This window comes from Apodemus sylvaticus, chromosome 1 (genome assembly GCF_947179515.1).
Source record: "Apodemus sylvaticus chromosome 1, mApoSyl1.1, whole genome shotgun sequence".
Taxonomy (NCBI): domain Eukaryota; kingdom Metazoa; phylum Chordata; class Mammalia; order Rodentia; family Muridae; genus Apodemus; species Apodemus sylvaticus.
The window spans coordinates 39,397,524-39,413,103 of record NC_067472.1 but is presented as its reverse complement, the minus strand read 5'-3'; the positions used below and the strand labels follow the sequence as shown (position 1 = coordinate 39,413,103).

The following is a 15,580-nucleotide window of genomic DNA, read 5'->3' as shown; positions in this document are numbered from 1 at the left end:
ATCAGAGTAGACCCTTTAAACTGTTGCCTACTTTAGGGAAGAAGGAAAGTAACTAAATCTCTGCTTCAGCTCCTAAAAAGTAAGACACCAACTCAAAGGGCCAGGCGTGCTGGTGGGTGTCTTTAATCCCTGCAGAAGAGGGAGGCAGAGGGCAAATGGATCTCTGTGAGTTTGAGGGCAGCCTGGTCTATAAAGTGATTCTAGGACAGACAGGGCTTGTTTCACAGAGAAACCTGCCTTGGGGGGTGGGGGGAGACTTGACCTGAGCTTGGGATCAGATGCTATATACTTGGGTACCACTTCAAACTTCCTATGTATTCCAAGGTTCTAAATATGAACATCTTGTTTTCCTGACTGTAGATGTGGGATTTGAGGGTAATTATATCACCTGGTTCCCCCTCAACCTCTACCCCCCACCAAAGTTTAACACACAAGCCTCCTCCTATGTCAGACTATCTGGTATTGGGATTACAGGTATGCACTACCATACCTACCTATAGTCAAGAGTCTTTATTGCAAGTGATAATGGCACAACTATAGCTGACTTTGGAAAAACAGGCTTGTATGGTTCATGTAACTGGAGAGGGCTGGTTTTCTGCATGTTACTGTTGGTCATAAATTTTGGTTCTCCATGATGTCTCTCATCCAGGCCCTTTCTACTTGACAGTCATACATTTTGTTGTAACTAGGGGATGAGGGAAGCAGAGTGAGTTCACAGGGGTAAACAGAATGCTCTTATTCGAGGAAAGGACAATGGATATGAAGGAGCTAGACTCTGCAAACATCTTCTACAGGAACTCTATTGACTGTCATTGACAAAGACAGAGATGACAGCACACTACTTGCCAGCCCCCACATCCATGTCATGTGGCATGTTGCAGGATTTTCCATGTCCAATCATATTGGGGCAGTGGAAGGCCTGTGATTGGACAGGAAAAGGGAGGTGGAGCTAGGAGCTGGGGCGGGGCGGCAGGGATAGACACCAAGGTTGGAGAAGGAAAAGGGAAGGGAATTGAGATGGCTTTGGAAATGGGCCTGTGTGGCATTTACTAGTCACAAATAGCTAAGTTTTTATAAGGTTAGAAATATTGGGATAAAGCTTTTATCATTATCAATTGGCTCTGAAATTACTGTATTGGCATCTTATAAATTGTGATATTATTTATATAAATCTGGTTGGTTAATGAAGCTTTAAGAGTTTGATTTACTTGGTTACTGGAGTGTGGGTCCACCAATGGTGGAGAGGGAACACAGCTGAGATGCTGTGGGAGCTAGCTGGAACAGAATAGCTCGGCGGCAGAGAGAACAGCACTGAGCTAGACCCCGCCAGGACATGGTACTGAGGCATGGCAAGGCAGGAGAGTTGGAAGATCTTTTTTAATATTTCCCACAACAGTGGTGTCATGGTGTACATCACTGGTGACATCCCTAGCAACTTTCTGGTATCATGGAACCATTGCAATAACAACCCCCCCCCCTTCCTAACAACTGTTGCTTGTCAGATCTGGAAGACACCCTGTTCATCTCCATTAGTGGTAGACATCTGTGTGTCTGAGTTATCACACTTTCTAGTTCCGACAAATACCCAGAACAAGAGTGTCATTAGAAGCCCTCCTGGAGCAATCCTTTGCACTAACTGCTGCCCATAATGCTCACAGCTTCTTCACTGATGTTGCCAAATAAAGGCTGCCTCTTAATGATTCACTTTTATTATCATTATCACTGTCACAAGGAACATCTAACTCATTTATGCTGCACTTGCTGTAGAATTTAGAGCAGCTATTCTCAATCTCTGGGTCACGACCCCTTGGTGGGGGGGAGGGGTCGTACATCAGACATCCTGCCTACCAGAGATTTATATTACAATTCATAACAGTAGCAAAATCACAGTTATGAAGTAGAAATAAAATAATTTTGTGGTTGGGGGGGGTCTCCACAGCATGAGGAACTGTATTAAAGGGTCACAGCATTAAGATGATTGAGAACCACTGATCTCAGACTGACCTGGCACCTATACCACCTGACTGACCAAGCTAACAGCAATAGCACAGATGCTCAAGAAAGCATCTTCTGCTTACTCAGTCAACAAATGCCTACTGTTTTCAGATGCATGCAAGCATGCTGAGCCAAGAGGAGGGTAATCTTGAAGGACGATGCTCCACTGGGGAATCTCGTGTATAGTACAGACAAGTACTGGGCAGTGGCAGGAATGTGAGAGTCCTAAGACAAACAGGAGGAGTGTCAAGAGCACGAGGGTATGACCAGCCCAATCCCAGCTGGGGCCGAGGGTTAGAAAGTAGGCTGCTAGGCATGCATGGAAGAGAAGACATACACCCTAGGTCCAGCTTGAGAATGAGACTAGATTGACCACCGGTCTAATAGAAGCAGCAGAAACAATGAGGCTCAGAAACAGGAAGCAAAAGGGAGACTGGGCTTCTAAGAACTACAAGAAACTTGGTCCAGATTGTGCCCATAGGGAGAAGAAGGGGCAGCCCTGGAGAGCCACCTGTAGAGTCTGGACATCACTTGTCAGGGCATTTCCTTCCAAGACTATCTTACAAGGCTGTCTTGGGTGGTCAGTAATACCCAGTTATGTCAGGAGCAAGATAAACCCCATTCCCACTTCCAATTATCTGCCATATAGAGACAAAGAGAGTGCCTTGGTCATCTAATCCTGGTCATAAAATCAGGGACTTGCTGGCCCACTGCTAATAAAACCCTTGCTGGCTGCAAAGGTATGTTTTACATTTAAAAAAAAAAAATCATGTGGTTTTTGCAACCTAATTAAAAGCTCAGTTATTCAACCACTGGGGCAACTGACAAGGAAGGTTACGATGAAATGCCATGCCTAAAGTGTCCTGGGGCTTCTGGTTCAAGTGTCTGGTGCCAGCTGGATGTTAATAGTATTCCAGGCTGCTGGGTGAGAACTTCTGCAGAGTACATTGCCAGGCAGAAGGAGAAAAGCAGGTCCTCTTGCTGTCCTGCGCAAACCTTGCAGATCCTGGGCCCCCATGCAAACCCTCCTGCTAGATCCTCAGCAGCACCCCATCGGAAGTGCTGAGCTCTCTTGAGGTGCTCTTAACCACTGCTAAAAGACAGACATCAAGTCACCCCGTCCAAAGGCCAGTGTAAAGCACATGGAAAGGAAGGGCTACCTCATCTACCCCTAGTACCTACCTACAAGCAACATCTAGCTCTGTAATGAGTAGAATGAGACGGGTCCTCATAGCCTCATATATTTGAATGTTGGGTTCCCAGTTAGTGGAACTGTTTGGAAAGGATTAGGAGGTGTGGCCTTCTTAGAGTAGTAGATGTGGCCTTGTTGGAGGAGGTGTGTCATTGGAGGGTGGGCTCTGAGGTTTCAAAAGTCCACACCAGGCCCAGTCTCACTCCCTTCCCTGCCTGCCACCTGTGAATCAGATATAAGCTCTCAGCTACTGCTCTAGCACCAAGCCTGCCTGACTGCCTGTTGCTATGCTCCCCCCCACGATGGTCCTGAACTATCCCTATGAAACTGTAAGCAAGCCCCTGATTAAATGATTTTGTTTTTTATGTTGCCTTCATCACTGTGTCTCTTCATAGCAATAGAACGGTAACAAAGATAGGCTCTGTGCAGGGCTCTAAAACATTAACCAGGAACCAGGACTCTACCCACCCCCTTCCACTAACCTGCAAACTCCAAGCTGGCCTTATTAGCATATTACTTCTGCTCACCCAATCCCACACAGCGCCTTCCTTCTCACTCCCACCTCCACATCTCCCCAAACACGCCTGCCTTTGCCATTTAGTCACTGGAGTTAGGATTTACGTCGTGTTCCTGAAATGCACATATTTGGAATGAAAATGTGGTTGGCTAGTTTTTTTATAGACTAGTAGCTGTGGTCTCTGGGGTCTATGCCTGTTACACCATTCCCTATTATCCTCCTCATCCATCAGGGACACGGAGTGACAAGCTCTCCGGGTGCTTCTCTAGGTGCTGCCCTGCACTGTTCCTGCTGTACTGAGACAGCAAATCGTTGGCCAAGGCTGTGAATTGTTTCTCACAGCAATTAACAGTTGCCCTGGTGTTAATTTCCAATCAATAGCCTGCCATGCTTGGCCCCAAGCTGTCGGCTGAGGCCTCTCCAGCACATTTTGAAAGTAACTTGCCAGGAAAATAACTGGCTCCTCCAAAAGCCCTCAGCAAACATTTTAGGAACACCAAATGCCCTCTCACCACTCCCAGGGGTTGAGGGACTGAGGGACCAGGCAGGTGGCTTTAGACACCTCTGAGTCTAATGACTGACTGGGGACACAGGTGGAACTGCCTCTCCTCAGGAGTGGTGGCCCTTTGAATATTCATGAAGATCTCATTTTCCTATTTTGGCTTTTTTTTTTTAAACATTTTGCTGTTTGAGGTGGCTGTATTTTAATTCCATCTAAACCCCTCATTTAAATGTCTCTTGCTCTCTCTTTTTTTTCCTTTTGAATTTAAATCACTTAGCCATGGTTTCTCATTTCTTACCTGTGTCACTTCCTCTAGCTCCCTGTGGACAGAACGAGACCCGAGAGGATGGCAAGACAATCCAGCTGCCCCCATGCAAGACAGGAGCATGGATTGTCCCGGCCATCATGCCATCATGGCCTGCTACCTCTTGGTGGCGAACATCCTTCTGGTCAACCTCCTTATTGCTGTCTTCAAGTGAGTGGCCACTCCTTCAGACATATGGGTGGATGGATGGGCAGCAGGAGGAGGGAGCTGATACTTCGGAAAGTACTACTTGTTTGTCATGTGACTCTCCGGTCTGTTTCAGCAATACATTTTTTGAGGTCAAGTCGATATCCAACCAAGTATGGAAATTTCAGAGGTACCAGCTCATCATGACTTTCCACGAGAGGCCGGTTCTGCCCCCACCGCTCATCATCTTCAGTCACATGACCATGATATTCCAGCATGTGTGCTGCCGGTGGAGGAAGCATGAGAGTGACCCGGATGAAAGGGACTACGGCCTGAGTGAGCTGCTAGCCGTGCCTGCACCCGGAAGTTCCCAGCAATTCCCATAGGCAGTCAGGCAGGACCCACGCCCTCCTTGGATCTCCTGCCTCTTGCATATTTAAGGGGATAGGACGGGGACCTGCTTAATGAGATAGAGAATAGAAGGAAAACAGTATAAGATGAGCTGAAGCTAGATTTCTTAGCCACATCTATTAAGAAAAAAAGCATTCTCCTCTCCCACAGTGCTGGCGCTCCACCTTTACACATGCTTCTTCCAAGGATCCCATTATAAATCAGCCGTGTTAATATGCACCAAGTGCTAAATTATATCTAATTCTTTAAACAGTGTGTCCTGAGTTTTAGTCTTCCATGCTCAATTCTGGGACTATCACTGTTCCAGATCTTAAATGTTTTCTAAGCCTTCAATACTGCGCCTATATGATTTTTTGAGGAGAATGAGCCTTGCTTTCAAAGCACAGAACAGTGGCCTCTCCACCACCCACCACCCACCACCCACCATCTAGCTCAGTGTTTCTGAAAGGAAGTTTGGCTGGCACTCAGCTGGAACAGTACCTCACTGTGTAAGAACACGTGACTCGTTGCAGGCGATTTAACATATCTGTCTCTTCACATTAAATACCAATGGCTCCTGCAGGCTCCTAAATGGCCCCTGGGCATAAACTCTCTGGAGCTGCTGGAAGTGCAATAACTTATAGACCATCTAATGTACTTTTTTGAAATGTGTCAAGTCTGCACCTACATTTAATCCACAAACAAGAGCCCCTAGGATGGTGGTCCAGGAATCTACCTCCAGTCCATGGGACACCAATACACCCATGACTTAAAAGCAGAGTTACTTAGTCAACTGTCCCTTCAAAGCTGAAGCTCCTAGTGATCTCCTTGATTAAGCAATGTCCTAGACATTCAAATCAGACAGTTGCAAAGACCTAGAAATTCTCTTATCATTCCCTTCTGAAACACAAGTTTACGCAAACAGAAAGCTGGGTGTCCTGATATTTTGTCCTGAAATCATGTCAGCCTGGTCGAGTCCTGGCCAAAGAATACTGTCTCGATTGCTACCTTACAAGAATATTGCGCTGGGGGTCGACTCAGGGCTCCAAGTCAATTTCAATAACATATGAGCATCTGTGGTAGAAAACTTAGCTTAGATAGAGAGCACAAGATGACTGGAAATAGAGTGCAGGATGGAGGGCTGTGGGATTAATTTTTTATTTTCATTGTGACCAAATACCTAACAAAAGAAACTTAAAGAAGGAAAGATATTTTTCATAGTTTAGAGAGAGTCAGTTATGGCAAGGAAGGCCTTGGAAATGAGGGTCTCCATAGCAGCAGGAATATGAGGGGCAGGAAGTTCCTCCTACCTTGGGGAATCCAAAAGCATTAAAAAAAAAACAAAACCCTAAATCAGCAACCTAGCCAGGCTATGAACTTTAAAGACTCATCCACAGCGACCCAGACAGACCTCACTTATTGTTATGCAGCGCTACCCTCTCTCTCTGAGGACCAGCTACTCAAACACATAAGCCTGGGGGGAGGGGCAATTATGTGTTCAAACCACAACAGGGATCATCCAGAGACCTATTTCTACTTCATAGTCCTGGCTAGCCTGGAACTAACTATACAGACCAGGCTGGCATCCTCCTAGCCATTTACTGCATCTACCTCCCAGGTGCTAGAATGAAAGGCATGTGGTCCCACACTCAATCAGAGACACTGTTTGCTTATTTCCAGCCTGCGTAGTTATGAGATGTATCACCGGGTCTCTGCACATGTGGCAGGGTAGAGCAGGCAACACACTCCCCAGAGACTTCCTTCACACAGGGAAGATCTCGAAAAGTTGACAGGATGCGAAGAGTGAAGAGCAGAGAGGAAAACCGTGCAGGTACCCACCCATCAGGGAAGAATGAAGCTCTGCCCTTCAGCCCATAGCTGTCATTAAAAGATCCCAGAGCATTTCCAGGTTCTTGCTGAGTCTCAGAAAGAGTCAACTTAGAGATAGATGGTAAAATCTGACATGGGAAGAATTTTGTTTTTAAAGAATATTTTATTCTTTAAAAAAAAAAAAACAGCATAGAGCTGGGGTTTGGCTCAGCCTGTAGTGATTTTTATACAAGCATGAGGCCCTGATTCTAGATGCAGAGCGTCCACATAAATGCCAAGCACATAGATAGCAACAGTGTATAAAATATTCTCTCTCTCTCTCTCTCTCTCTCTCTCTCTCTCTCTCTCCCTCCCTCCCTCTCCCTCCCTCCCTCTTTCTCTCTCCCTCCCCCCTCTCCACTCTCTCTCTCTCTCTCTCTCTCTCTCTCTCTCTCTCTCTCCCTCGTGCTCATGCATATCATGCATACACGCATGCATGCATGCATGCACATACTCACACACAAATATCAAAGATGTCGAATGAGGCACTCGTGAGTATTGGGACTACTCCTTTAGATCTTAGAAACACTGCGAGCAGAGGGCAATATGAATCCCTGGCATCAGGGAGGAAGTCTAGACTTGGCCTCTCTCCTTCTCAACCCTAAAGTTCAAGACTCTGTAATTTCATGACCACATCTCAGGCATCCCTGCCTGGCATAGCTGTCTCTCCCTCTCAGAGCCTGTCGAGTTTGAGAACTGCAGTCTGACTGTTTTGGTCTGGTGTTTTCTATTTTCTCTGTGGATTTTACAGTCATGTTTTATAGCCTCTAGCAAGTTCTAATTGATGTTTCTAGACAAGCAAGGGCCATCTAAAGCAAAGCCCCAAAGAGCTCTCCTAACATTTGAGCCTGTCCTGTGGGATATCAAGGGTCCAGGATGAGAAAGACTTCCTGATTTGGGAAATTTCCAAAACAACTCTTTCTTGAACCCTGCTCTATAAACCATTCAAAGATTAACAGTTCCACCAAACTTCTGTGCCCGTCACACAGATGGGCACGTTTACCTTTGATTAGCAAAAAAAGAAAAAAAACAGAATAACAATAGCATAGATAATGGAGCTTTCTTTTTCTTACAAAACAAAAAGTGAGCCAATGGTCCAGGACTCCAGCCATAGCTCCACAGCCTTTAGCCACAGCCCCAGACTCCTTCTCAGTTGTTTGTTTGTTTGTTTGTTTGTTGTTTTTGTTTGTTTGGGGTTTTTTTTGGCTCAGCTTTTCCTTTTGTGTCATTTAGTTTTCAAGGTCACAGGAGAGTCACTGAGTCACTGGCCATCAAATGTTTAAGTGGAAGTTAGGAAAAAGAAAGGAAGATGAAATGTATAAAAAGAATACCCCCTCTCTCTCTCTCTCTCTCTCTCTCTCTCTCTCTCTCTCTCTCTCTCTCTCTTTCTCTCTGTGTGTGTGTGTCTGTATGTCTCTGTCTCTGTCTCTCTCTCTCTCTCCAACCAGTGAAGCAAAAATCTCTTTCCTACATTCCACCCCACCCTGCAGTACCCTCCTTTTGTTTCTTGGTCAAAACTGGGTCTTGGGGTTACTAATAATTTCAAGAATTACTAGAAATATGTTTATGTGGCTCTCTCAACTCTAAATAGAAAGAAAAAAACAGGGAGAGGATGAGATTAAACAAAGAGTATCAATCAATAACTTCACATGTCATACTACACAGCACAGGAAATTTGGAGCCTTTAAAAAATCACCCCTGCTTCCAGTTGCTTCCTTTCCCTTCCTTCCTTTATGTTCTCTTATGTTCTCCTGCTGCTTCCTTAATTAAGCCCAGCTCCTGTGGTAGCCAGGTATACCCAGGTGGGCTCCAGAGACCGCACTACTCTGCGGCTCAGGAAGGAGCTGGTGATTCGAGTGGCCTAATTAGATTTGGACTCCGTCTGGAACTCACAATAGAATCTGGGAGACTTTCTCCAGCCTGGATTTGTTTAAAACTGTCATTAGGCCTCAGACCAGATGCTGTTGCGGTCCCTGCTCTGTCTCACAGCTCTCTTCTCCCCCTCCTCCACTCCCACAGAACTCTTCATAACTGATGATGAACTCAAGAAAGTGCATGATTTTGAAGAGCAGTGCATAGAGGAATATTTCAGAGAGAAGGATGATCGCTTCAACTCATCCAACGATGAGAGGATACGGGTTACATCGGAAAGGTGTGTTCCTTCACACAGATGCTTCATGCCACGGGCCATGTTACCAGCTGACTTGCTCTTGCATCTCCATAACATAGACCTCGTATGCTTATCTTTACTGCCCAAGAAAACATGAACCTTCTGAAAGAACATGACATTTCCTGTTCAGTCAGTTGATCAAAGTTCCAGACTTAGAGATCCTGGGCCTTTCCAGGAAATAGAGAAAGCTTTGAGCTGGGTGGGAGAATTAGTAAGTCTAGAACAGATCTGGCTTGGACCAGAAACTGGAAACATTTGTGCTAGACATAAAGCAAGGGGAACCCACACCCAACTTAGCTCTTCAACAAGTTCATGTTTCATACTATGACCATTAAGCATTCTTATCCAGAGGAGAATAGCCCCCTATTTGGCTTATGTGAGTGTCCCATGACTTCCAGATAAACAAAAACCTAAGTTCTGTCAATCAGTGAGAATAATAGTTAGTATTTTTCCAAGAATTATTTTTGGTTTTTTTTTTCTATAGAACATGATTAAGAACAAAGAAGTTAATACAAAATGTTCTATTCATATTATTTTGTCACTTATCAAATGTGTTTGAGAGCCAAGAGACCTATAAGAAAAATCTCTGACACAAACATTAGTAGCTGGGCTCTGGCGGTAACACCCACATCATAAGACAAGCATAGCCTCATGTACACCAGTAACCATGGTGCTGTCAGGGGTAGAGACAGTAAGACCACTGCAGCTTGCTTAACCTAAAAAAAAAAAATGCAGGCTCCAGGTTCACTGAGAGACCCTGCCTCAAAAAAATAAGACGTAACACACACACACACACACACACACACACACACACACATGCACACATGTGCCTGGGAGCACACAAGACAGATATCTATTAGCTCTAGATCTAAGCAAATGCTCCTATGGTTTATGTCTCTGACATTACTGTAGACTAAGAAAACCATCATTCCAAGCTGGTGCATTCATAACCCAGCATTAGCATTCAAAAGAACACTCAAAGGGTATCACAAAGAACTGGAGTAACTATGTTTTAACTGTTTACTCTATAAAGACAGAAAGAACTAGTGTAGAAGACATAATTGATGACTGCAGTCAGTGTGATGGAGCTTCAAAGATTTGAGAAACACTTCTAATTTTCATGAAATGACACTTTGTGTGCCCACATCAAAGATTCTTTATTAGCAAAAGTAGGTTTTTTTTTGTCTCTTGCTCTTTTTTAGAGAATGCAGCTTATGTACATAGGTATAATCACATATGCCAATGCGTGGTTATATCCATAGGTACCAAGCCAATATTAATAAGGTTTAAGGCTGAGCACAGATTTTATACACAGCTGCCACTACAAAATAGAGAGATTTATGATATGCTGTAAAGTAGTTCTCTGGCAAACGGGGAAGAAGTTGAAATTCTGAAGCTCTCTCTCCTCCTGAGGCCTTGGAAAGATGTTTATGAATGGACACACAGCCATGTGCTTCCAGAAAATTGTGCCATGTGGGAATATTACCATAGCTGAGACATATTTCCTCGGCATATGTCTTCGGGCCTTTGAAATACTTTTTGAATTCAGAAAAACCACAGGCCTAGGAGGCAAGAAAGGCAAGAAGGGAGAGGTATATTAAGATGCCAGGAAAGTTTTGGCTTTCTGAGGAACTGGGGTGGTGAGGGCCATATGTCAGCACATGTGAATATACTGTGACCAAGTCAACAACTCCTTCTGGAAAACCCAGGAAGGAACCAGGGTCTCTCACTCCATGTCAGCCAACCCTGCAAGATGACTCTCTCCCCTGACCTGCCAGGATGGCTCCTCAGAGTATGAGTGAGGCCAGAAGGTACCAGGAATGCGGAACAGAGCAGAAGCTTGACCTCTTGCTGAATGGGCAATAGGAAGACTGGGCCTAAAGACCCAGCATGGCCTCCTGAGCAGGCCCAGGGCTGCAAACCTAGGCCTTGTTCTTCTTCTATGGCTTCTGTTCATTTTGACGTTTTGCTGTGGTTATTTTGGGGTTCTTTGCATTTGTAAGAAAACCAAAAACTAATATCTTGCAACAGTATGCAGCACAACAGAAATGCCTCAGGATGCATTGGGAACCCAGAAAGAGACCAAAGCATCCATACTAGCTGCCTCAGTATCCTCCAGGATATCCTTTCTGAGTGGAATGACAGGTGATATCACCTGTCTTATTTATAGCCTCTTAACAGAGACAGCTAGGAACAGAGATCTCCGTGTGAGTGTGTCTGTGTGGAGAGACATTAGCAGAGATGTGTGTGGCTGCTTCCCTGTCAGTTGAACATAGTCCATATAACAGAGAATATTACATAAGCCCACCTTCATGTAGATTGCAGAAACTGAAAGCCCAAAGCACTAAGAGCTTACTCTTCTCACGGGCATGTGACTCCTCTCATCTCCCCTGTACCCTGTTGTCAGCATCTTCTGAGTTAATCTGAAATGAACCTCTCTCCATCTGGAGATTCGAGAGACAGAAAGCTGAAGACAGTTTCTTTCCATACAACATCGTGATTTCCACAATGGCCTTCTTTCTCTTTTTAACTTAGTCACTGCATGAGTCTATCTGCTTAGGGATTCCTATTCATTTATAAATTCTTATCACCCGTGTCTGCATTCTGTTGCTTAAGCTATTCAACCATAATCAGCATGTAGTGACCTCAATCATGACTTAAAATTCTTGGTGGGCTCTGTGTGCCCATTCATATGTGGAGGTCGGGAGACAACTCGAAGGAATGAGTTCTCCCTTCTACCGTGTACATCCCAAGGATCAAACTCAGATCATCAGATTTGGTGGCAAGTGCCCCTGCCTATCGAACCATGTCATTGGTCCTAAACTCTTCAAGGAAAAAAAAATTAAGTTTAACATCAGGTCTCTAGTTACAGAACAAAAGTAAAGTAAATTTGACACCAGGTCCTCTTTGGATGTTACCAGGCCCTCATTAGTTAAACTGTTGAGTGGTTAGATGGTTAATCACACCCAGAGTAATGGATGGAAATGGATTAACACTAGCCGGTACTGTTCTCTATAAAACTTAACACAGCAACCACCTAGGGGTACAGAGAAGTCATGAAAATTGCTTAAAAATAGTTCTTGAGTTGGGTATGCTGTTGCATGCCTTTAATGCCAGAATTCAGGAGGTAGAAGCAGGCAAATCTTTGTGAGTTCAAGGTCAGCCTGGTCTATAAAGCAAGTTCCAGGACAGACAGAGTTACATAGACAGACCCTGCATATTTTTTTTAGCCCCTTTGCAGCTGGCTTCCAGCTCTGGTTCTATTTTTTAAGTCTGTTCTTAGGGCTCCCATCAGACCTTTCCTAGTGTGCCTAAAGAGCTTCTTCTCCTGCGTCCCAGCTTCCTTTCTTTCTTATTAGATTTCTGGTCTGTGTCCAGCTGACCTCCCTTGTTAGGCCTCAGTCATGCCAAAACAGCACCATTATTCCCTTCAGGTATCAGCCCCTAGATCCACTGGGCTCCACAAACAACAGCAGGAGATTAGCTATTCTGCTTCTTCTTACTCTTCGAGTGCTTAAATACTTCTAGGAAGCAGGACCTGGGGGATGCTAAACTGAAAGCAAAAAGCCTCTGAATTATGGCAGGCACAGTAGAGTTTGCCTGCCATCTCAGAAGTTCAGGAGGCTGAGGTAGGAGTGCCACTGGGCGATTGACTACTTTTTTTTTTTGAATAAATGGATTTAATAGATATCTACAGAACATTTCATTTTAAATCAAAAGAATATACATTCTTCTTAGCACCTTATCGTACCTTCTCCAAAACTAACCATATAATTGGTCTCAAAACAGATCTCAACAGATATAAGAAGATCAAACTAATCCCATATCTCCTATTAGATCACTATGGAGTAAGGGTGTTTTTTGTTTGTTTGTTTGTTTGTTTAAAATTTTTTTATTCGATATATTTTTTATTTACATTTCAAATGATTTCCCCTTTTCTAGCCCCCCCACTCCCTGAAAGTTCCGCAAGCCCCCTTCTCTCCCCCTGTCCTCCCACCCACCCCTTCCCACTTCCCCGTTCTGGTTTTGCTGAATATTGCTTCACTGAGTCTTTCCAGAACAAGGGCCACTCTTCCTTTCTTCTTGTACCTCATTTGATGTGTAGATTATGTTTTGGGTATTCCAGTTTTCTAGGTTAATATCCACTTATTAGTGAGTGCATACCATGATTCACCTTTTGAGTCTGGGTTACCTCACTTAGTATGATGTTCTCTAGCTCCATCCATTTGCCTAAGAATTTCATGAATTCATTGTTTCTAATGGCTGAATAGTACTCCATTGTGTAGATATACCACATTTTTTGCATCCACTCTTCTGTTGAGGGATACCTGGGTTCTTTCCAGCATCTGGCAATTATAAATAGGGCTGCTATGAACATAGTAGAGCATGTATCCTTATTACATGGTGGGGAATCCTCTGGGTATATGCCCAGGAGTGGTATAGCAAGATCTTCTGGAAGTGAGGTGCCCAGTTTTCTGGTGGGGTTGCAAATTGGTACAACCACTCTGGAAATCAGTCTGGCGGTTTCTGCGATTGACTACTTTTAAGAATTACTAAAACTACAGAAAACCAGTGGATTAGATCATTCCCAAAGTGTCTTCAACACAAAAGTATCCAGATCCCGTGATCCTCGGTAGCAGTCAGAACACCACTCTCTCCCCTCCAGCCTCTCCCTTTACCTATAACCCTCCTGATTCTCTCTTGGAGTAGAGCACAGTTTTGGCATCTTCTAGCCTGATCCTCCAACTCCCCCAGCAGAGGGACTGACCCAAGTGACTCTCACTCTTTGCTTCTCACACAGGGTAGAGAACATGTCCATGAGGCTGGAGGAAGTTAATGAGAGAGAACATTCCATGAAGGCTTCACTCCAGACTGTGGACATCCGGTTAGCACAGCTGGAGGACCTCATCGGGCGCATGGCCACGGCCCTGGAGCGCCTGACTGGTCTGGAGCGGGCGGAGTCTAACAAAATCCGCTCACGGACCTCCTCAGACTGCACGGATGCAGCCTACATCGTCCGCCAGAGCAGCTTCAACAGCCAGGAAGGGAACACCTTCAAACTTCAAGAGAGTATAGACCCTGCAGGTGAGGAGACCATGTCCCCAACTTCTCCAACCTTAATGCCCCGTATGCGAAGCCATTCTTTCTATTCAGTCAATGTGAAAGACAAAGGTGGTATAGAAAAGTTGGAAAGCATTTTCAAAGAAAGGTCCCTGAGCTTACACCGAGCTACCAGCTCCCACTCAGTAGCAAAAGAACCCAAAGCTCCTGCAGCCCCTGCAAACACCTTGGCCATTGTTCCTGACTCCAGAAGACCATCATCATGCATAGACATCTATGTCTCTGCCATGGATGAGCTCCACTGTGATATAGACCCTCTGGATAATTCCATGAACATCCTTGGTCTGGGCGAGCCAAGTTTTTCAGCTCTAGCACCTTCCACAGCCCCTTCAAGTAGTGCCTATGCAACCCTCGCACCTACAGACCGACCTCCAAGCAGAAGCATTGATTTTGAAGACCTCACCTCCATGGACACTAGATCTTTTTCTTCAGACTATACCCACCTCCCAGAATGCCAAAACCCCTGGGACACAGACCCTCCAACATACCATACCATCGAGCGTTCCAAGAGTAGCCGCTACCTAGCCACCACGCCCTTTCTTATGGAAGAGGCCCCCATTGTAAAATCCCATAGCTTTATGTTTTCTCCTTCAAGGAGCTACTACGCCAACTTTGGGGTGCCTGTGAAAACAGCAGAATACACAAGTATTACAGACTGTATCGACACAAGATGTGTCAATGCCCCCCAAGCAATAGCTGACAGAGCCACCTTCCCCGGAGGTCTCGGAGACAAAGTGGAAGACTTATCTTGTTGCCACCCTGAGCGAGAGGCAGAGCTGAGCCATCCTAGCTCTGACAGTGAAGAAAATGAGGCCAGAGGCCGGAGAGCTGCCAATCCGATATCCTCTCAGGAGGCTGAGAATGCAGACAGAACCCTATCCAACAACATCACAGTTCCCAAGATAGAGCGCGCCAACAGCTACTCGGCAGAGGAGCCAAGCGTACCATATGCACATACCAGAAAGAGCTTCTCCATCAGTGACAAGCTTGATAGACAGAGGAATACGGCAAGTCTCCGAAATCCCTTCCAGAGAAGTCAGTCCTCCAAGCCGCAGAGCCGAGGGGATAACCTATCCATGAAGAGACTGTCTAGAACATCGGCTTTTCATAGCTTTGAAAGCAAGCACAACTAAACCATCTTACCATGTGTTGCAGGAGGCTCAAGAATCCAGCACTAAAATTCTCCCCAATGCCCACCACGTCCCCCCTTCCTTGAGTTAGACCTGCTTTATTCTTAGCTGAGCAAAACAATGGGAGACATTAACTCAATGGTAACCTCTGGGCCACAGGTCAAGCAAGCATTCCATCTGGCCCAGTGCAAAACACAGGGGTTAAGGCATGTTCCTATCTGTTGGGTAGGGAGGGGTAAAGAC

At 45.1% G+C, this 15,580-nt stretch overlaps 1 protein-coding gene across 1 annotated transcript in view; it reads left to right on the top strand.

Annotated features, from left to right (window-relative positions):
- The window catches only part of Trpm3 (transient receptor potential cation channel subfamily M member 3), an 863,316-nt gene extending 847,976 nt beyond the window's left edge, over positions 1–15,340 (top strand). Inside the window, 5 exon segments of the mRNA XM_052188302.1 lie at positions 4,523–4,611; positions 4,614–4,681; positions 4,794–4,993; positions 8,936–9,068; positions 13,888–15,340. Of these exon segments, the coding sequence (XP_052044262.1) occupies positions 4,523–4,611; positions 4,614–4,681; positions 4,794–4,993; positions 8,936–9,068; positions 13,888–15,340 (1,943 nt within the window).
- The last annotated feature ends 240 nt before the right edge of the window (positions 15,341–15,580 follow it).